At 49.3% G+C, this 18,283-nt stretch overlaps 1 protein-coding gene across 1 annotated transcript in view; it reads right to left on the reverse strand.

Annotated features, from left to right (window-relative positions):
* The window catches only part of PKD1 (polycystin 1, transient receptor potential channel interacting), a 111,136-nt gene continuing 92,853 nt past the window's right edge, over positions 1–18,283 (reverse strand). The window contains 18 exon segments of the mRNA XM_081888954.1: positions 1–4,606; positions 5,279–5,599; positions 5,944–6,078; positions 7,112–7,399; positions 8,104–8,278; positions 8,609–8,734; positions 9,630–9,804; positions 10,952–11,079; positions 11,502–11,641; positions 12,319–12,513; positions 12,761–12,963; positions 14,267–14,394; positions 14,509–14,614; positions 15,399–15,601; positions 15,959–16,008; positions 16,531–16,647; positions 17,578–17,704; positions 18,047–18,257. Of these exon segments, the coding sequence (XP_081745080.1) occupies positions 4,016–4,606; positions 5,279–5,599; positions 5,944–6,078; positions 7,112–7,399; positions 8,104–8,278; positions 8,609–8,734; positions 9,630–9,804; positions 10,952–11,079; positions 11,502–11,641; positions 12,319–12,513; positions 12,761–12,963; positions 14,267–14,394; positions 14,509–14,614; positions 15,399–15,601; positions 15,959–16,008; positions 16,531–16,647; positions 17,578–17,704; positions 18,047–18,257 (3,419 nt within the window). The 3' untranslated portion in view covers positions 1–4,015.

Raw genomic sequence — 18,283 nt, forward strand, 5'->3', positions numbered from 1 at the left:
TTTGCTTAATAAGGCACAGAAATTTTTATTGAGCCGTCCATTAACTTTTTAAAGTAGACTTTGTCATTTCTTTTTCACCGTTACAAAAAAACAACATATGTTTGCAAAACTTAACATTAATCACAATTGCTGCTTCTGCTGTTGCTACCAGAAGCCTTGATAAAAGCCACCTGCCTCTAAAGAGAGAGCGGGGTTGTGGTTTTTGTTTAGCTGGCAAGAGTTCTGTGCTAAGCAGCAAGTTACTGTAGGCATCAGTGTGGGGTTTCGGACAACAATAAATAAGAAACCATCTGCCTGTGAGTAAATACCAAAATATACATTCAAGAGTTTATCTGGCAGGTAGGGACGTGAGTTGGGTCCGCTGCTGATGAGAGAGGGGGGCGGTGGGCAGTGGGCATGGTCTGCGCTGAAGTAGATCGATCTACAGCAAAGCACCAGGGACATTCTCCTTCCTCCCATACCAGCTCCTTCCTTGCTACCTTCACGTCTTCTGTGCTCCAGAATGATCCTCCTCCCTGGGAGGAAAACACCCCCCACTCCCTCCTTAGCGTAAGAGCACAGCTCATGTGCTAAGGCGCTTGCTTCCCTGACTTGACTAGGATTTACCCTCGTAAGGACCTACATTAAAAACAACAACCCTAGAAAACTATGAGAACTTTTTAATTTAGCAGAGAAAGAAGTGCAAAATCCCTTCACTTGGTTCAAGCCATACCCATCTCTAGCTCACTTCAGTCACTTCCCACACACACAGGCTGCATTCTTTAAATAAGCCAACAGATCAATATCTTCTTTTTTCCACTTGTGGCAACAGAGGCCTGCTCTGGTCAAAATTTGCAGCTTTTTGCATTGCATTCATAGGGAATGCAGGGAGCCCAATGGCTCCCTCACGATAAAAGCTTCCAATGTGCGCTCAAGTCTAGTGGATGATGACTGGAAAACCTCCCTGCTGAATCTCCTTATCAAGGACCCATTACAGAAAGTCTTTAGCCCTGCAGCAATTTATCTCCTGGCCAATGCAATGCAATGCCCTTTTCCCACCCACTGACCATCTCCTACCTCCTAGCGATCTTTCTTTGTTCCTTCACAGAATGAAGCAAGTGCATTTTCCACTTTGTACCTGATGAGTAAAGCAGCTTGGAATATTTTAGAAAAGAGTTTGTTAAAAAATAGCACCCTTTATAAATAATGAAATATTATAAAAAGATGTGCCTATAACCATATTTTCCTCATTTTTAGGATGATGGTTACAGCCAAAAGAATTAGCAATTAAAAAAAAAACAAACCATTCCAGAAAAAAAATCTCTATTTACAACTCCTACCAATGATGTTGGCAATGGAATAAGCAAGTCAGCATTTAGAAACGGCACTTGTGGAAACCCAGTCAAAGACTAGGTGTAGGCCTTGATATCAGAGTTCTTTTTAGACTTAGCAATGTCTAGGAGAAATTATGGCTAGTGCATTGCAGAGAGTTCCTGCCCCCCTGCCCTGGATGTGGGGAACAGAAAGACCTCTCAGACTTCCTTTGGCACAAAATCCCAAACACACGGGCGCTTTGCTTGCACACCACAAACATTTTAGCAAGAAGGCTTTTAACACACCTTTTTTTTTAAATAACTCCTATCTACATGTGTTGAGCACAGTACCAAATGCTATAAAAATATAGCAAACATACAAAAATATACATTATTTTTCTCCTTGTAAAAATCCCGTATAAATTACTTGCAATATACATAACATTAAACTGGCCTATGGAATATGATGACAGGAGCAGTGCTATTTTTTGTGGGGGGGGGCAGCAAAATGTTTTGAAAAAAGAAAGCCAGGATTGACTCCCAAAAGCAGAGTTAAGGTTCTAGAGAAACTACAAGCCAGCTGTAGCTTCCAATGGAAGGATGTAACTCATTCACGTCAAATGAGTGGTGGTGGTGGTAGGGGAGTGGACTTGATTTTTAAAACACACTTGTTTTCTGGGACGCTCCAAAAGCCACTCTGAATCAAAGCTCATTTCCTTGTGTAAAACAAGGAAACTGATGGAGGCTAGGATAATACCAGCACATGTACAGTGGCAGCCAGTTCTACGGGTTAACAGCACATTGCTTTAAAGCTGGGATGGGGGAGGCGGGTAGTAACAGCTGCAGCATCTATTGGCCCCTGCTGTGATGCAGACTGCTGAGGTTTGGCCAGGGAGACACCTGTGGGAGCTTACAGACCAGCTGGCAGTTGAGCAGCCATGCTAAAATACTTTTGCACAAAATTTGCACAGAGGTGATGCGATGTCACCTGCTTATTGGGCATTCATCCTGATACTTTTAACACACAGCTTATGCAACACTGCCAGCTGGCACTTGTTCTCCCACATTTCCCACTGCGACTTTCCATTGCTTTTTTTTCTTCCTTGATTTTTGCATGGTAGAAAAGCAACATGCTCCACTGCATTGGGAAGTCCAGGATAACAATCAAATTTTGCGTAAATAAAAACCGTCTTCCTAAACGGAAAACTACATATAGCTTTGGCTGTGATGTCGACATGTTATCCTAGCCTCAAATCAATTTTTAAATTGAATCTTTGCTTCTGAGCTGCTTGGGAGCATCGCTTCTCTAAGCTTGGAGAAGCAGATCTTCCCTCTTCTGAAAAAGGGAAGAGGACAAGCGTACAAACCTTAGCCATTTGTACTCTTCATGATATGTGGCACTGCCAAAAATGTGGGCTGTCCGCTGGCCCTTGGAGCCTTGGGGGAGCCACCCACAATGAGGGTAGCCGGGGGCACTCCCCTGTGCTCATATTCCAGTGGCCTGTTTCAAATTATGATCTACAAACAAACAAAAATACTGCTTCCATGATATATTATCCTGCTCTTATTTTAAAAGTTGCATGTGTCACCGTTAGCTAAGGAAAGCATTGATTAAAGTGCTGGGCAGTAAATAGAAATAGTAAACCATATATATATATAATATATATATATATAATAGACACACAAACACCAAATATAAACACACTCAGGCACCTCAACATATACAATGATGGATGCCATACACCAAGCTATTCAATTGGGGGTTTTTTTGGAGGGGGGGGGGAGAAGGGAGACACTGTTGGAATAAGTACCCAGTGAAACCAGCTCACAGGGACAGGTCTCTGCAAACAGTATCACCCCCAGCCCCCTTTTTCAATAAACACTGTTGGCCCATCCAAATGTCTGTTTCTGTTGACAGCATTTTGGCTGAAGAACAGGGGTCCTTTCTCTTAAAGACTCTCAGGCTGAAGGAAACTTTTGGGTTCCTTTTAAATATTCTGGAGGAGGGCATGGCTGTCTCAGGAGAGAACTTCCTGAGGGAGAATTGACTGACTTGCTCCTGCATAGTTTCTTCCTCCAAAGTGCACCTTCTTTGTGAAATGCCTGGAAGGGGAACCTGACCCCTTTCAGGCACTGCTGTCTCCACTTCCCAGCCCAGGCTCAGCCTGCTGAACCCAGGAGATCTCTGGGCTTCTTTGCCTGGATGGTGCAGCTTTTGCCTTCAGCAAATCTTGATGAAGAATCATTTAAAAGTAGACCAGGTTGCATTTCTGTTTTTGATATTAAAAGTTCTGGCTTTGCTTCCTTACAAGTTTTTCTTCTTCCTTTTTCCTTGCCTGGATTCTGGTTTCTTTTCTGCCTTTCACTCCAAGGATGCTAATGCAAATATTGCACAGCTGGGCTCACCTTTTCTAGCTCCTGCTTGCCCTTTGAAAGACGGCATGATCTTGTCTGGCCTCTGAAGAAGCCTTAATACTGCTGCACTGCTAAGGCCACAGGCCATGACTGTGGAAAGCAGTGGGTGGGAACTCTGGTGGCTCCAGGCAACGGCCACCTTCTCGTCTGTTGGCAACAAACTCACAAAAAGGCTGTTGCTCTTGCGTACTGTCCCCGTAAATGAGAGGCAAAGTTTTTGGCAACCAAGTTTGAGACTGCAAAAGCCTCTTCCCTTCTGCTTACGTAGGGGGGCCACCTGACTGCTGCAACCCTGTGGAACCTGGCTGCTATTTGCCACTGGGATGGACCCTGTTGTTTGCCCGCAGCGGCTTCTTTTTTTTTACTACTGGCATGGCCGATGCGTGTGTCTTCTGCGGAGACAGCAGGGCGCCCTGGCTGATGCCATGCGGGGGGGCTTGGATAACCTTGAGGGGTGACGTGGAGCTGCTGCGTGGCCGAGAGGGCAGGAAGCGGCTGCTGTTATTAGGGGCCAAGTTAGAGGAAAGCACCCCAGGATCTGCACGGATTGGGTGGTGCCGGCTTGCTTGCTGCCCACCCCTCTTCCTGGCCTGTCCGCTCCGTGTGCCCTCTAGCTGGCACTCAATGTGGTACACATCAGCGGTCACCTCATTCACCTGGTCAAACCGGATGAGCAGTGTTTCGAAAAGGGAGAGGAGGCGCTGGATGTCGGCATCCACTTCGGAGCTGTCCCGGGCGCTGGGGGCCAGGCTGAGTCCATCCAGTTGGCTGGAGGAGGTGGAGGCGCGGGAGCTGTCGGAGGTGGCGGTGGGCGTGGGGCCTTGCAAGGAGTGGGAGTCCTGGCTGGAGGAGCGGGAGGGCAGCGGCTCCATGCCTTCGAAGCGCACCTTGTGGCGGAACTGCAGAGGACAGAAAGGGGTCGTTTCAATGGCTGGGACTGTTTTACAGAGCAAAAGGCTGGCAGAGAAGCCAAAGCCATGAGTTTTGCTCCTGGCTGTCTCATTGCTGGTGTCTCAGAAATCCTCCCTTGCCTGACACCATCCCTTTCGGGACACAGGGGAGCAACAGCACCCCCAAAAGTCCCTGGCTTTGATGCACAACCAAGTTTAAATTGGTTTCCTGCAATTCTGGTGTGGCACACCAAGCACCAGAGGGTGCAGGAAGCTGCACGTCTCCTGCAGTTCTGGGTGTAGAACTTCAGCTCCACCATCACCACAGCTTCCTTTTCACAAACAGCACCTTGGCTGCCCTGGAAGACTTGACAGGATACGTGCAAGATGGGTGAGCAAAATAAGTTCCCTGTGTTTGGGGATGGGACGGCAGTCCTCCCCATGACTAGCAAAACAGAATAAATTATGCAGAATAGGAAACTGTGCATAATTTATGCAGGTTGCAGAATGTGTCTTTTCTGCCTTTGGCCAGACTTTTTAAAGTAGTAGTATCATCACAACAGACCTTGCATAAGGGAATGGGCTAGTCTGGAAGAGTTTTTCCCAAGAGTTTGGAGAGCAACTGCATAGCGCACATACCCCCACCCCCAAGCACAACTTTTTCGGGGAAGTGGGGTTTACCTCCTTGGCTTTGGTGAACCCCATCCACATTTTGAGCCTCCGGACAAAGAGCTCCACCATCTCGTAGTCCTGGGACTCGAAGGCTGGCCGGTACATCTCGAAGCGGGTCTCGCGGTAGTGGTGCATGAGCACCGCGGCAAAGAGCCGCAGGACCACCCACAGCTCCAGGATGACGTAGCTGGCGTAGAAGAGGTGGGAGAGACCCACGGATTCGGGGAGGAAGAGGGGCAGGCTGCTGCTGCTACTGCTGCTGCGGAAGGCGGTGAAAAGGAGCTGGAGAGTGCTGGGGAAGCTGGGGAAGGCCTCAGAGTGGGAGAAGAGCTGGGCAAAAAGGAGACACAGCAGAAGTCTGAATATTAGCTCTATGTGGGTTGCCATTGTGGGCAACCATGTCCCATTTCACATGCTGCCGTTGCTTGTGTGTGTGGGGAGGCTTAGTAGGGCCTCTCCCTGGAGCACCTTGTGGCCTCCAGATGTGCTCTTGGATTTCAACTTCCATCAACCCCAGCAGGTGGTATGGACAAGGCTTGGGGACGATGGGAGTTGTAGTCCAAAGGCATCTGGGGGCATGGCGGCAGAAGCTTCTAAGCTGGCTTTTGGAGAGAACCTGCCCAAACTAGTCAACCCGCCCTTCTCTTTGCCTGCATCTGGGAGTCCAGGCTTACCAGGAAGCCGAGCTGTGCATAAGCCAGAGTCAGGATTGTGAAGGCCAGCCCTGCAGCAAAAAGCTCCTTCGTAGACCTCTGCAAAGTCTTGCCAAAAGTGGACCATTGGCGGATGAAGCGCAGCTGTTGGGAAGCCTGTAGGGAAGGAAGATGAGAACAGAAGCCTGTTTAAAGCACTTGGCACCCCATGAACTGGCCCCTTTGCAGTCAGTCTGAAGGGCCATTTTGGGGGGTGGCGGGGGTGTCTGCTGACACCTGCTCTGTCTCTCTGGGCACCAGATGAAGACATTTTTATTCTCCCAGACTGTTAAATCTCCAAAGGAATTCTTTTCTGTTGTTTTTAAAAGTTTCTTTTTAAAATCACACTGTAAGCTGCTCTGGAAATGTTTTGCCTTTAAGGCTAGAAATAAATAAATCCATGCTCCTCTCCGAAAGGGACCACAACTCCCTCTCCTGACAGGACAGCAAAACTCTATTTATAGACGATTCGTTTCTTCCAATTCTTGCTAGAGAAGAAATGGGCTTAACATGTCCAAAGCGGTGGGGCCAATCTTGCTGCACTTAAGGGCTGAGGCTCTTTGCCCTCTGCTGGCCACAGTGTTTAAGCAGAAGTTGGCTCTGTCTTCTGCTGGGTCGCTCAATCCCATGAAGGCTTTTTCTCATCCCCTCACAAGCCCCAAAGCAGTTCTACATGGCAAATCTTTAGGAAAAAGGAAAAGTCAGCCAGCCCTCCTGAAGTATGAAAGAAGAGGCGAGACTGCTGAACTACAACTCCCATCACTGGCCATGCTGGCTGCTGCGAGTTGGTTCAACAATATGCTGGAGGGCCACAGGTTCCCCACCTCTGCAATTTGCTGAGATGGCTTTGATTCACCAGTATGTCTGTATAATTTGGCTGCATCCCTCCTCACTTTTATGCAGCCTTCCCCAACCTGCTGCCTATCAGATGTTGTTGGGGGGGTTCCCAATGCTCCCACCAGCCAGCCAACAGGGCCAATGGTGAGTGCTGGTGGGAGCTGTAGTCCAGAAACATCTGTTTGAGAAGGCTGCCTCGCCTCGCTCTTCTGTTCCCTGAAGCAGTGACCAAACAGGCATTGTCCCTGGCTTCTTTTCCTGAAATGCATCAAAAGGGAGGTCTGCATCATGCATGCCAGCGATCAAACTGTACCTTGACTGTCAGCACGAAGAGGAGGCAGGCCGCCAGGCAGCGGAAGGCGGTGTGAAGAGAAGCCACCTGGTAGAAGCTGGTGAAGCCCTGCTTGTCTTTCAGGTACTTGGCCCACTGCCGGTTGGCCAGGGTGACCTGGCTCAAGTGGACAACCACGGTGCCAGTGGTCAGGAGGATGAGCAGCCACTGCCAGTAGCTGCCCACGCTGGCAAAATAGGCCCGGCCTGCCTTCTGGATGGAGAGAGACTCTGAGACCACAAAGTAGACGACCACAATCATGAAGAAGACCTGGATCGGGGGGAAAGAGCCTGTTAGTGCCACAGAGATGGCAGCTTCCAGGTTAGCAGCCAAGAATGGCCTACTCAAGAGGAGACTCATTGAACTGAACGGGACCAAGTGTGCCATGCTTAATATTGTCAATGGTTCCACGCTGTGTAGGACTTCCATTGGAAACAACCCCAGGCTTGTATGCGTTTCTGCTTGTTACAGGATGTGAGCTCTCCAGTGTGGAATTTAACAGAAATTTAAAACTTTATTGGACAGGAAGTAGAACTATGTACGCTCCTTCCCTGCTTTGATTCCCTTATTGGAGTCTATAAAAAGAGTACAATCTCCATTCTTAACAACTCTGTGTGCCCTGAACCAGCCTTCTGCAACTTGGTGCTCTCCATATATTTTAGGACTGCAGCTCCCACCCCAATCCTTAGCTAGCACAGCCATGTTTTGGACTACAGCTCCCATCAGCCCCAGCATCATGTTTGGGGCTTATGGGAACCATAGTCCAAAACATCCAGAGGGTACCATGTTGGGAATTGAGGACAATGCCTCAACAGGTGACACCTGTCCTCATCCCTTCCCATACTCAAATTCTTCATGTGGTTGGCACTAGATAAAACAGTGTAAACAGGAGAAGCAACAGCATCTATGTGCTCCCCAGTTGGAAGAAAGATTCTTCTGGGAAGAGGTGAGAGAAACCTTTCTTTGGGACTGACCATCATGAGGAGCTGCAGCGTGACTCCCTGGCTAAGCGGAAGGGGCGGGAGAGCAGCCACAGCCACGGCCGGCAGTGCGTGCTTCACTACGGGGAACTCCAGCCTGAGTGTGATGACCGCATGGAGGCCCAAGCCAGGGTTGTACTGGGCCAGCTCCACAAAGACTGCTCGGCTCCTGCAGGAGGTAGAAAAGTGGGTCAGCAGCAGCAGAATAACATAGGAAGCTGCCTTATACAGAGTTGGTCCATCTAACTCAGTACTGTCGACACTAACAGGCAGCAGTACTCCAAGGTTCCAGCCTGGGAGTCTCTCCCATCCTTATCTACAGATGTTAGGCGCCAAACCTTGGAGCTTCTGCAGTCCAGCAAGGAAGATATAGCAGCATCCTGTGTTAAGAGAAGGACTGAACAGGATGGTTCAAGTCTACTTGTTGGATGAGCGAGTCTGCCTAGCCCCTCAGATCGGCCTTACTAATCTGAGGCACGGATTCCCCCAACATGCTTACACGTTGCTGATCCAGTTGTTCCGCTGGAGGATCTCCAAGCGAGCCCTGCTTTCTTCCAGAGTCGTCCCCAGATCCTGGACATAACCACCACTGTCATAGAAGGAGAGGTAGCCCCAGTACCAGGCCCTGAAAGAGAAGCAGGGCCAGGCCTATAGGTCAAACGGAGGCCTGGATGGAATTCGTCTGGTCCCTTGTCTTCCGTGCATTGGCAGGGCCTGGTGCTCGGCTCTGCTCTGCTCACTGAAAATGTCTGAAATTTAACTGGAGGACAAGAATGGGCCCTGTCTCCTCTTGCCACAGTGCCTCACACACTTCTGTCCTTTGTTTTGAACTGGTGTTCATATGCCCAAATGCATTGGGAGTGTGGGGAAGGGATGAGAACTGAAAAAGAGGGGATGATGCCCTCAGGTTTCACTATTCTGGTCTCAAGTATATCAAGAAGTATCTAATGTAATTAAATCACCTATTCGGGCTTCTCCACAACTATCATTATTGAACATGTGGACAAGCAACTCAAAAGCTTGTTGCCCTAAAGAGCTTTTGACATGAATGTTAGCTGCAGCCAGGATTTCAATAGCTCAACAATGGAAAACCTTGAGAAATCTACATTTGCCTTTGTAGTATAGGAACTTATGGACTTCAGTTATTGTGGGGGAAATTACGCACAGGCTGTGTGTTTCAAGGGGGATGGAGGATCCAGAACATTTATAGGACATCTGGTGCGGTTTTATTTCCAATGCTTTGGACTTAGATGCTCAACATTCACCATCCCTGCCAGCTTGGGAAATCTGGATTTCTTGAGTTATATTGGTGTGGCACCATTTATTTCTCTTATTATTAATTGCTTGTTTGCGTTGTATATGGCATGATGGTATACCCTGCTATTGTACTTTTGGGTTGCTAGTAATGGTAATAAAGGGATTCTTTAAAAAAAAAATGAAGAAGATACAGGGAGCTGGCAGGAAATCCCCTTCCTCTGATTTCTGCAAGGGATGTGCAGGAGGAATCTAGTGCTTCTTACCCTGGCAGATCAGGTGGCGAGTAAGTCCATGATTGTGTGAGGTTGCTGGCAACACTCTTCCAGCCTACTGCATAACTGGCCGTATCAAAGCTGTCTGAACCAAGGATGCATTTCGCCCCAGTTGCAGATGGATCGGTCCCACTAAGGATATGGCGGACGGAACTGGGACACTCTGCTGGAAAAAAGCAGTCAGAAGAGGGTTCTTCATTGGTCACACGGCTGTGATGACATTGCTGCGTTATTATTTTGATGACCTTGCTTAGTTCTGAGGTTTTAACTTAGGGTTCCAGTGTATATGTAACATGCCCTGGGACCGTTTGATTTGTTTGTTTAGTGTTTGAAAGGAAAGGTGGAATATAAAAGCAATTAATACATCTACAAACAATTCTCATGCAGAAACAGACTAGGAAAGATATCTGCTTAAAAGGCTTGTTGTATGTGCCTGAATCTATATATAAAAGAAATGTGTATGTGTGTGAATTTATTACATATTTCTACTTCCATCTCACAAACGTTCCCAAAATTGCAGCCTCTGGCTTTTGAGAAGAGCATCTAAAATGGCAGCATCCTGTGTTACAATTTCCAGGTGCAGAATCGAGAGAGGCAAGCAATCAAAAGGGTTAGCCAAGCCCTGCTAGCCAAGGCTTGTTCTATGGAAGGCAAGGCCCTCCACCACCTGGGCCTGACACTGTTGGTTGTCTGCACAGACTACAAATTGCCACAATCAGACCCCAGGGGGTTAGCAAGAGGTGCTGGGAGATTAAATCATTTTGGATCTGCCTTTGCCAGCCTGGTGTCCTACAGTATTTTGGACTATAACTCCCATCAACCCCAGCCAGCATGGCTGTAAGATGCTGGAACTTATGGGAGCTGGGGTCTAGCAATATCTGGTGGGTGTCAGGTTACTGAAGGCTGTTCTAGATGCTTCAAGCCTGCGCATGACAACAGAGGCTCACACACCACCACCATTGTTGTGTGTCCTGCAGAGACAGGAAACTGCTTCACTTACAGAAATAATCTAGCTGCCAAACTCTACAGTAGCTGCAGATTCTGAACAATCTTCAAAGGCAGCCTCATGTGCAGTACATTACAGTTGCCTAACCTAGAGGCTACTGGAACAGAGTTCAATGAAGCCATGACCTTCCCATCCAAATCAGGTCGCAGCTAGGCCACCAGCCAAAGCTGGTAGAAGAAGCTACGGAGGCCACTTGTGCCTCTGGTGATCCAGTAATGGACCCAGGAGTGCTCCCAAGTGGCACACATGCACCTCCAGGGGAGCGTGACCCCATCCAGGACCATCTTAATGAGGATCTCCCACCTACCTTCTTGGAGGCGGATCTGCCGCAGCCGTGGGGACCCCAGGGTGACACTGTAACTTCCCCGGCCTGACTGGTTGTTGTAGAGATAGGGCAACAGCCCTTGGGACATCCAGACCCAGAACTCGTCAGATCTGTGCATGCACGGTCAGGAGAGAAAAAGGAAGGAGGCGGTTGAGTGGAGACTTTGCAATTCTGTGGTCATTTTGACTTTAACCAACCAAAGCTGAATGGTTCAGACTTCAGTAGTCACCAGTTTCCGTGGCAAAGAGGAAAGAGGAATTTCTTGGGCCCGGCAAGGAGTTTCTGTCCCTACAATAATGACATCACTTCTGCAGGGAAGCTGACTTACACTGAGTCAGATCCCTGGTCCATCAAATTATGTATTGTCTTCCCCAACCTTGTGAACACCAGACATTTTTTCCCCATCAGCCCCGGGCAGTACGGCTGTTTGGGACTGCAATTCCCACCAGCAAAGCTGAGCAGAGTGCTGAAGAGGAATGTTTCCAAACATTAGGCTGGAGACCTGAGCAGCAGCTGAGCTATGCTGAAATACCTCTTGATGCGCAGGAACTGCTCACTGCCCAGCTGCTGCTTGATGGAGCTCTGCAAGAGGAACGCCCGGCTGTTGTGCGAAGCATCACCATAGTTGGTCAGGAGGGTCGCCAGGAGGAACAGCATGTAGATGAAGAAGTTCTAGCAGGGATGACAGACAGAGGGTCCTATTCGCTCTCTTGCTGGGAACTGCCTGTGGCTGCCTCAGCAGAACAGCCACCCACAGCTTGCACAAACCAGCAGAATCTCACTCCCTGCCTGCCCTTGGAGTGGGACCACCATGCACAGAGATGCTCCTTAGATTGGGAGCTGTTGGATGAGCCCTCCTTGGAACATAGAAAGCTGCCTTATGCTGAGTTGGACCATTGGTCCATGTAGCTTAAGCACTGTTGACACACTGAGTGGCAGCAGAGGCTCTCCAGGACTGCATCCAGGGAGACTCTCCAGTCCTACCAAGAGATGGCATAGGGGATTCAACTTGGAACCATCTGCCTGCAGAGCAACTGCTCTACCGCTGAGCTCCAGCCTGTCTTCTGTGCTCCTCTCCCTATGGAAAGCTGCCTTATCTCAAGTCAGACCACGGGTCCATTTAAGCTTTTAAGGATTTTAGGCAAGGAGCCTTGCCCAGTCCTCCCTGGAAAAGCCATTGGGGATTGAATCCGTGACATTCTAAAGCAGTTGCTCTGCCACTGAGCTTTCAAAGTGCCCAGTTTTGTCTGGAAGGCACACAGGGCCTGCCCTCCTCCTCCCCTCCCTTGCAAGTCTCCCTCCTAAAATGCATCAGACGCCACAAACTGGCAGCAGCTCCCCCTCTTCACCTTGAGCAGGCCGTGCAGAAGCTTCACTTTCTTGGCCTCTTCCTTGGCTTGAAAGAGAGCAAATCCCTGAGGGGGCCGGACCCGGCCAATCTTCTCTGACACGTGCTCCACGAACGGGTACTCCACCAGAGTGTCGTCCTCCTCGGGGTGCAGGCGCTTGGCCACCAGTGAGAAGTAGAGGGCCTCCAGCAGAACCTGGGCAGGGCAGAGGGAGAACATTTAGGGAGGTGGCTTCTTGGACCGCTTGACCAGTGCACAAGTAATCGGTCCGAGACACATCCGTGAATTGTAATTCTCATGTCCACTGCCGAGAAACTTTGGCAGTTGATTTTATTTCTATTTATATGCTGCTCAATCAGAAATGGGGCATGGGTTGGAATGGCAACCTGGAATTGTCTGGAAGCAACCTCTCCCCTCCCGCTGAGCTTCCATCAGAGCCTACCTTGGATGGTTCCCACAGCAAGAAGGAGGAGAGGAAGCTAAAAATCCCTGAGATGAGCCACATGAGGGCCACGCTGGAGGTGAAACCCACTCCAATCCACACGGAGACTCCAAAGCAGATGACCAGGCAGGCCAGGCTGATGGCATGGGCCAGGTAGGAGCACCAGAAGGGAAGCAGGCGCTTCCGGAGAGCGTGATCTGTGACTGCGGGAGACACACACACAAGACAGAAGTGGTTAGCAGGGGCTGGTTTGCTTTATTCAGTCTGCTTCTGTGGGGCAGGGAGAGCAGCTACATGTTACACACGCAAGGCAGGGCCTGCACAATTCTTAAAAGTTTAAAACCCTTTTATATAAATAGAGGGAGAAAGATGGCATTTGGAATAGTGTACTCAATTACTTGTTATTTTTCTCAAGATCTGCACACCCTGTCCTGGTGCTGCAACAGAAGTACTTACCTGGTGCTGGTAAGAAGCACCACAGGGGCTGGGCAGATGCCCTCATGAAAGGTTGCAGACCTGCACGTATGTGCACATCCATAGAGTTACAGGAGTCAGTAATCTGGCTTCGTTCCACAGAATGGAGTGTGCATGAGGGGAGGATGTAAGAACGTAAGAAGAGCCTGCTGGAGCAAGCCAAGAGTCTAGCTTCCTGTTCTCACAGTGGCCTACCATAAGCCCATTATGGGACACCCACAAGCAGCACAAGAGCACTCTCTCCTGCTGTAGTATTCTGGTATTCAGAAGCATTCCTGCCTCTGACCGTAGGGGCAGAACATACCCATCATGGCTAGTAGCCACGGATAGTCTAATCATCCTCCATGAATTTGTCTCCTCCTCTTTCAGAGCCATCCAAGTGTGTGGCCATCACTGCCTCCTGCGGGTGCGAGTTCCATAGTTTAACTATGCACTGTTCTGACTCTTCCAACGCAATAGAGGAGGTCTTCAGCTGAGGCAGAGTGGGAGTGTGATAAGCTGAAGGTGACGGAATTCATATCAGTGGTTCCCATAGTGGGTGGTACTACCCCCTGGGGGGTGTTGGGATTATCTAGGGGGCAGCACAGGGGCATTGGAGGTGTAAATGGCTATCATACTTTTGGCATCACTGGATCAAGTTCATTAACTTTGTGGAATTAATTAAACTAAATAGTTTTAACCGGATTTTGAATAACTGTGCAATTAATTGTTACTGTTTTGAATTTTATTTTGTTATTCCTTAGAGGGCTGTGAAAATTGCTTTAATGAATAATGCTTTTCATAGGGTAGGGGACGCAGGGATGAATTTATGGAACAAAGGGGGCAGTGGCCAGAAAAAGCTTGTAAACCGCTGGTTTAGAAGAAATCCTATCACAAGGGGATGGGAAGTGGCTCAGTCTCTGGGAGGAAGATGCTGGCCTAGGCATGACTGGAAAGTGAAGGTGACATGATGGGTCTAGAGCTCTGTGCATTCCCCACCACTCCCACAATCCCACTTCCAAGCTGGTCACCAATTGCCATATCCCACCCTACCTGTTCGCGTTGATTTGGCCGAGCGGTTCAGTTCTCTGCCAGGGGCTGCTGCTGCTGCTACATTCTGCCCTTTCTCGGTCAGCCGCTGCATCATGATAGTCTCTGTCTTCTCCCCAAGCATGCTGGATCTGCCAGAAAAAAACACAAGGGCGTTAAGCACTCCTTTGGGATGGGGGTCAGTAAGCAGCTGGCCTCGTGCACAGGCACCAGCACCACTACCTCCTCTGTCGTGGGAGACTTACAGCCCTGAGATGAGGTCAGTTTCAACCCTGGGGTATGGTCCCATTTCCTGAGGGTGGGAGAGGCTGCCAGCTCCATCAGTGAGAATCTGCCGGATCAGATCTTCATCTGCGACCAAGAAACGTGTGTCAAGCTGGGTTCACATCAAGATATGTTAGCAGTATGAAGTGTGCTTGTGTGGGGCATATGCGTTACTCTGCAAATATATGCAGAACAGGTTTGCAAAAGGCTGGTTCTCCCATGCAGCAATCTCTGAGAGTCCTCCTTGGCCCTATGCTGCGTGCGGTGGACATGAATGCCCTAGAAAGGGGGAAAGTGAACCCTCTGCCTCTCACGCATTCTTACTCTGCCTTTCTTCAACTGCATAAGTATTTCCTTCCACTCCTCTGTATAAACAGCACTCAGGTTAACAGGGCCGGACCTACTATATTGGGCGGAGTGTCACCTCCCTCAGACAACAGCTGCCAGAGGGTGGCAGCACCTCCCAACCCCCAATTCTGCTTGAATCCCTTAATCTATCCTGCTCTGCACTTCCTCAGGTAGCAGGCTACCCTCGGGAACCACGTAGATCAATATCCCAATGCCAGGGTTGAAATCCGATGCAACGGCCCCTCTAGATTCTCTGCTAGTCCTTCATCTCAGGCAGCAAATCACTTGTTCCGGACTATTAAGGCCACCTGGCAAACCTCAGAAGGGAAGCTGCAGCCCTCCAGATGTTTGACTCCAGCTCCCAGCAGCCCGCAGTCAGGGAAGATGAGAGTTGTAGTCCAGCAACACCTGGAAGGCCACAGGTTCCCCACCTCTGTGTTAAAGAGAAGTAAATGTTTGTGGCAAAGAATCCTTTATGAATCCATTCAGGTCTGGACTGTTTTCCTGTCCACCCGCCTCATACCTGAAACTGAGAAGTATCTGGCCTGAGCTTGCGGGAAGCCAAGCGACAAACTGTCCTCCTCAGCTGCCAAGGGAGCCTCCAGGCCAAGATGGCGACTGGTCCTGCCCCTCTTCAGCTTTTGGATTGTGTTGCCCATGATGGAAGGGTCGCTGAGCAGGTCGGGCCAGTTGAGCAGGGCCTCGTTGGAGTGCCACCGTATTAGGCTGAGGCAGAAACAAGAGCAGAGAGGAAGGATGAGGACGGGAACAAGGAACACCCTTAGGCAGAGCTCTTTAATAAATACAATCCTCCTCTTCAAGCTGACCTCACAGCCCAAACTGAAGCCAAATATATACATCTCAGAGAGACAGTGTGGTCAGAGTGCTGGACCTAGGACCTGCGAGACCCGGTTTCAAATCCCTGTTCTGCCATGAAACTCACTGGGAGACCTTGGGCCTGTCACAGTCTCTCAGCCTAACCTCCCCTCACAGAGTTGTTGTGAGGATAAAATGGGAAGAGAACCATGTACAGCACCTTGAAGGAAAGGCGGGATATAAATGCAAGAAATAAATCCCATTTACCTTTTCGAATCGTCCAGGAACAAATCTGTTTTGGTCTGCTCTGAAAAGGCCTGTAAGGGAAGGAAAGAGGGTTCACTGCTCAGCCAGCCTTGGTTCTTTGGGATCAATGCAGCCCCTTAGGGAGGACCACTGTGAAGACTATTCATTGGACACTAGGCCACAGGCAGCTGACATGAGCCCCTCACTCAGGTGTTGCTGGACTCCAACCCCATCCATCAGTCAGCAAGGTTAATGGGTCAGGGATGATGGAAGTTCAGGACCTCAAGGACATTAACTCTCAGCCTAACCCACCTCACGAGGTTGTTGTGAAGATAAAATGGAGAGGGGGGAGAACCAAGTACACCACTTTAATGCTCCTTGGAGCAAATGTGGAATATTAATGTAGTAATATTAATAATAAGGATGGGAGTTGAGAGACCAGCAACATCACGAGGGCCAGGGGCTCTCCACTGCTGAATGAAGTAAAAGGACACAGATCTGAGGGAGAGAAAGGCAGGGCTTGAAGTGGGGCAGGGCCTAGGACCCCTTTAGAAACCACCCCACACTTCTGTCCTGCCACTTGCCACTCTCACCTCTGTCCGAAGCCCAGGGAAGGTGAGGAAGGCGCTCTCCATAAGAGACGAGTCCAGGTAGTTGTCGATCTCTAAGGACTGCTGGTCTGAATGGGCCAGGGACTGGCTGACAGACACCTAGGAGAGGAGAGGGCGCTTGAGGCAAGGAAGGATATTTTCCTTTCAGCTGGAAGGGCAAATTTATCAGACTTTCCCAGGTAACCCCAACTTTTGAGGAGTCACTTTGATCTTATATTCAATGGAAAAAGCCAGCCAGCTGCCAACAGCTCTTACTTTCTTTCCCTTCCCCTATTTAAAATATAGCTGTTAGGGATGGGGGATGAGGGTGCCACTTCTCTAAGTCAGAAATTCAGGAGAACCACTGACTTGATAAACATCTTTGTTACTCAGAGGGGCCTGTTCAGGCACATTTAAGCTTCCAGAAATCGATCTCTGCGTGAAACGCCAGAGGACTGTTGCCAGTCTGAGCAAAAGAACGCAGCCAGTTGGGTCAATGGCTACTTAACTTGGTGGTATAAGATAGCTTCTTATGTGCCACCCATGAGCTGTTTTCCAGCCAATCTTGAAGAGGAACATCAAAAATTCTGATAAAGAACTGCATTCAGTGAACGGTGCAAAATACAGGTGTACACAAGCAAAATATTATAATGCATGGATAAATAAACATGACTGTCTTTTCTAAAAATAGGAACTGCCATGTTTGCATTCCAACCCATTAAGGAAATATCCAGTGAAATGTATTAAATGAAACATTCTGGCTAAAACTGGTAACCATAGAACATAGGAAGCTGCCTTATACCAAGTCAGGTGACCCTTGGCTCAACTAGTTCCATGCTGCCTGCACTAACCAGCAGCTGTTCTGCAGTGGTTCAGGCAGGGAGCTTTTCCTGGCCCTCACCTGGAGATTGATCCTGGGAGCTTCTGCATGCAGAGCAGATGCTCTAACATTTCCCAACATCTAAAATCATATTTACTGCGATGGCCTGCGGCCAATTGAAGGCATTGCCCAGAAACAGGCTACTGCCCCCTTCCCCAATGCACTGTTACCTTGCTCCGTGCCATACGGAAGAGGAAGAGGAGGGCCAGGTACAGGGGGTAGACAACCAAACTGGACACCAGACCAACCACAGCTGTCTCACCATTGACCGGGATCAAGGTGGAGATGGCCACGTTGCTAGGAAAAGACAGGAGAGAGTAAGCAGGGAGGGCGCTAGCACAATTTCTAGTGCAAGACAATGCTGAGATGAACCCCCCCCCCAATATTTATGAGTGCAAGGTGTTTTAAATTGTTTTTAATATTGTTTCTAATGCTGTAACCAGCCCTGGTACCTTAGGGTGATGGGCAGGAAATAAACAAACAAATAAGAACATACCACAAAAGGCAGCTGCCTTTTTTAAGGCCACAGGACATGTGGGAAACAGTGGCCATGCTATCCCACAGCCTCCCCACTGATCTTCTGTCTTTGGAAGTAAGTGGCCCTCCTGGGCTAGAGAGGATCAGAAATTCCCAACGCACCTGAAGTTGACATCTCCCACAATGCCGTACCACACGGCATTGGCACACAGGAAGAGGAAGACAAGGAGGCAGCAGCAGGATGCCCTCTGGACGCGGGTGAAGCGGCTGCGAGGGGGACGGTCCCACAGGGACAGCCAGACATGCTTCTCAAAGAAACCCCTCTGCAGCTCCTCAATGAAGATCCGCAAGAAGCTCCTCAGGTCAGCCTCGCCTGCGGAGCCAGAAGCGGGGGAAGGG

This window comes from Podarcis melisellensis (assembly GCF_964234715.1).
Source record: "Podarcis melisellensis genome assembly, chromosome: 14".
Classification (NCBI taxonomy): domain Eukaryota; kingdom Metazoa; phylum Chordata; class Lepidosauria; order Squamata; family Lacertidae; genus Podarcis; species Podarcis melisellensis.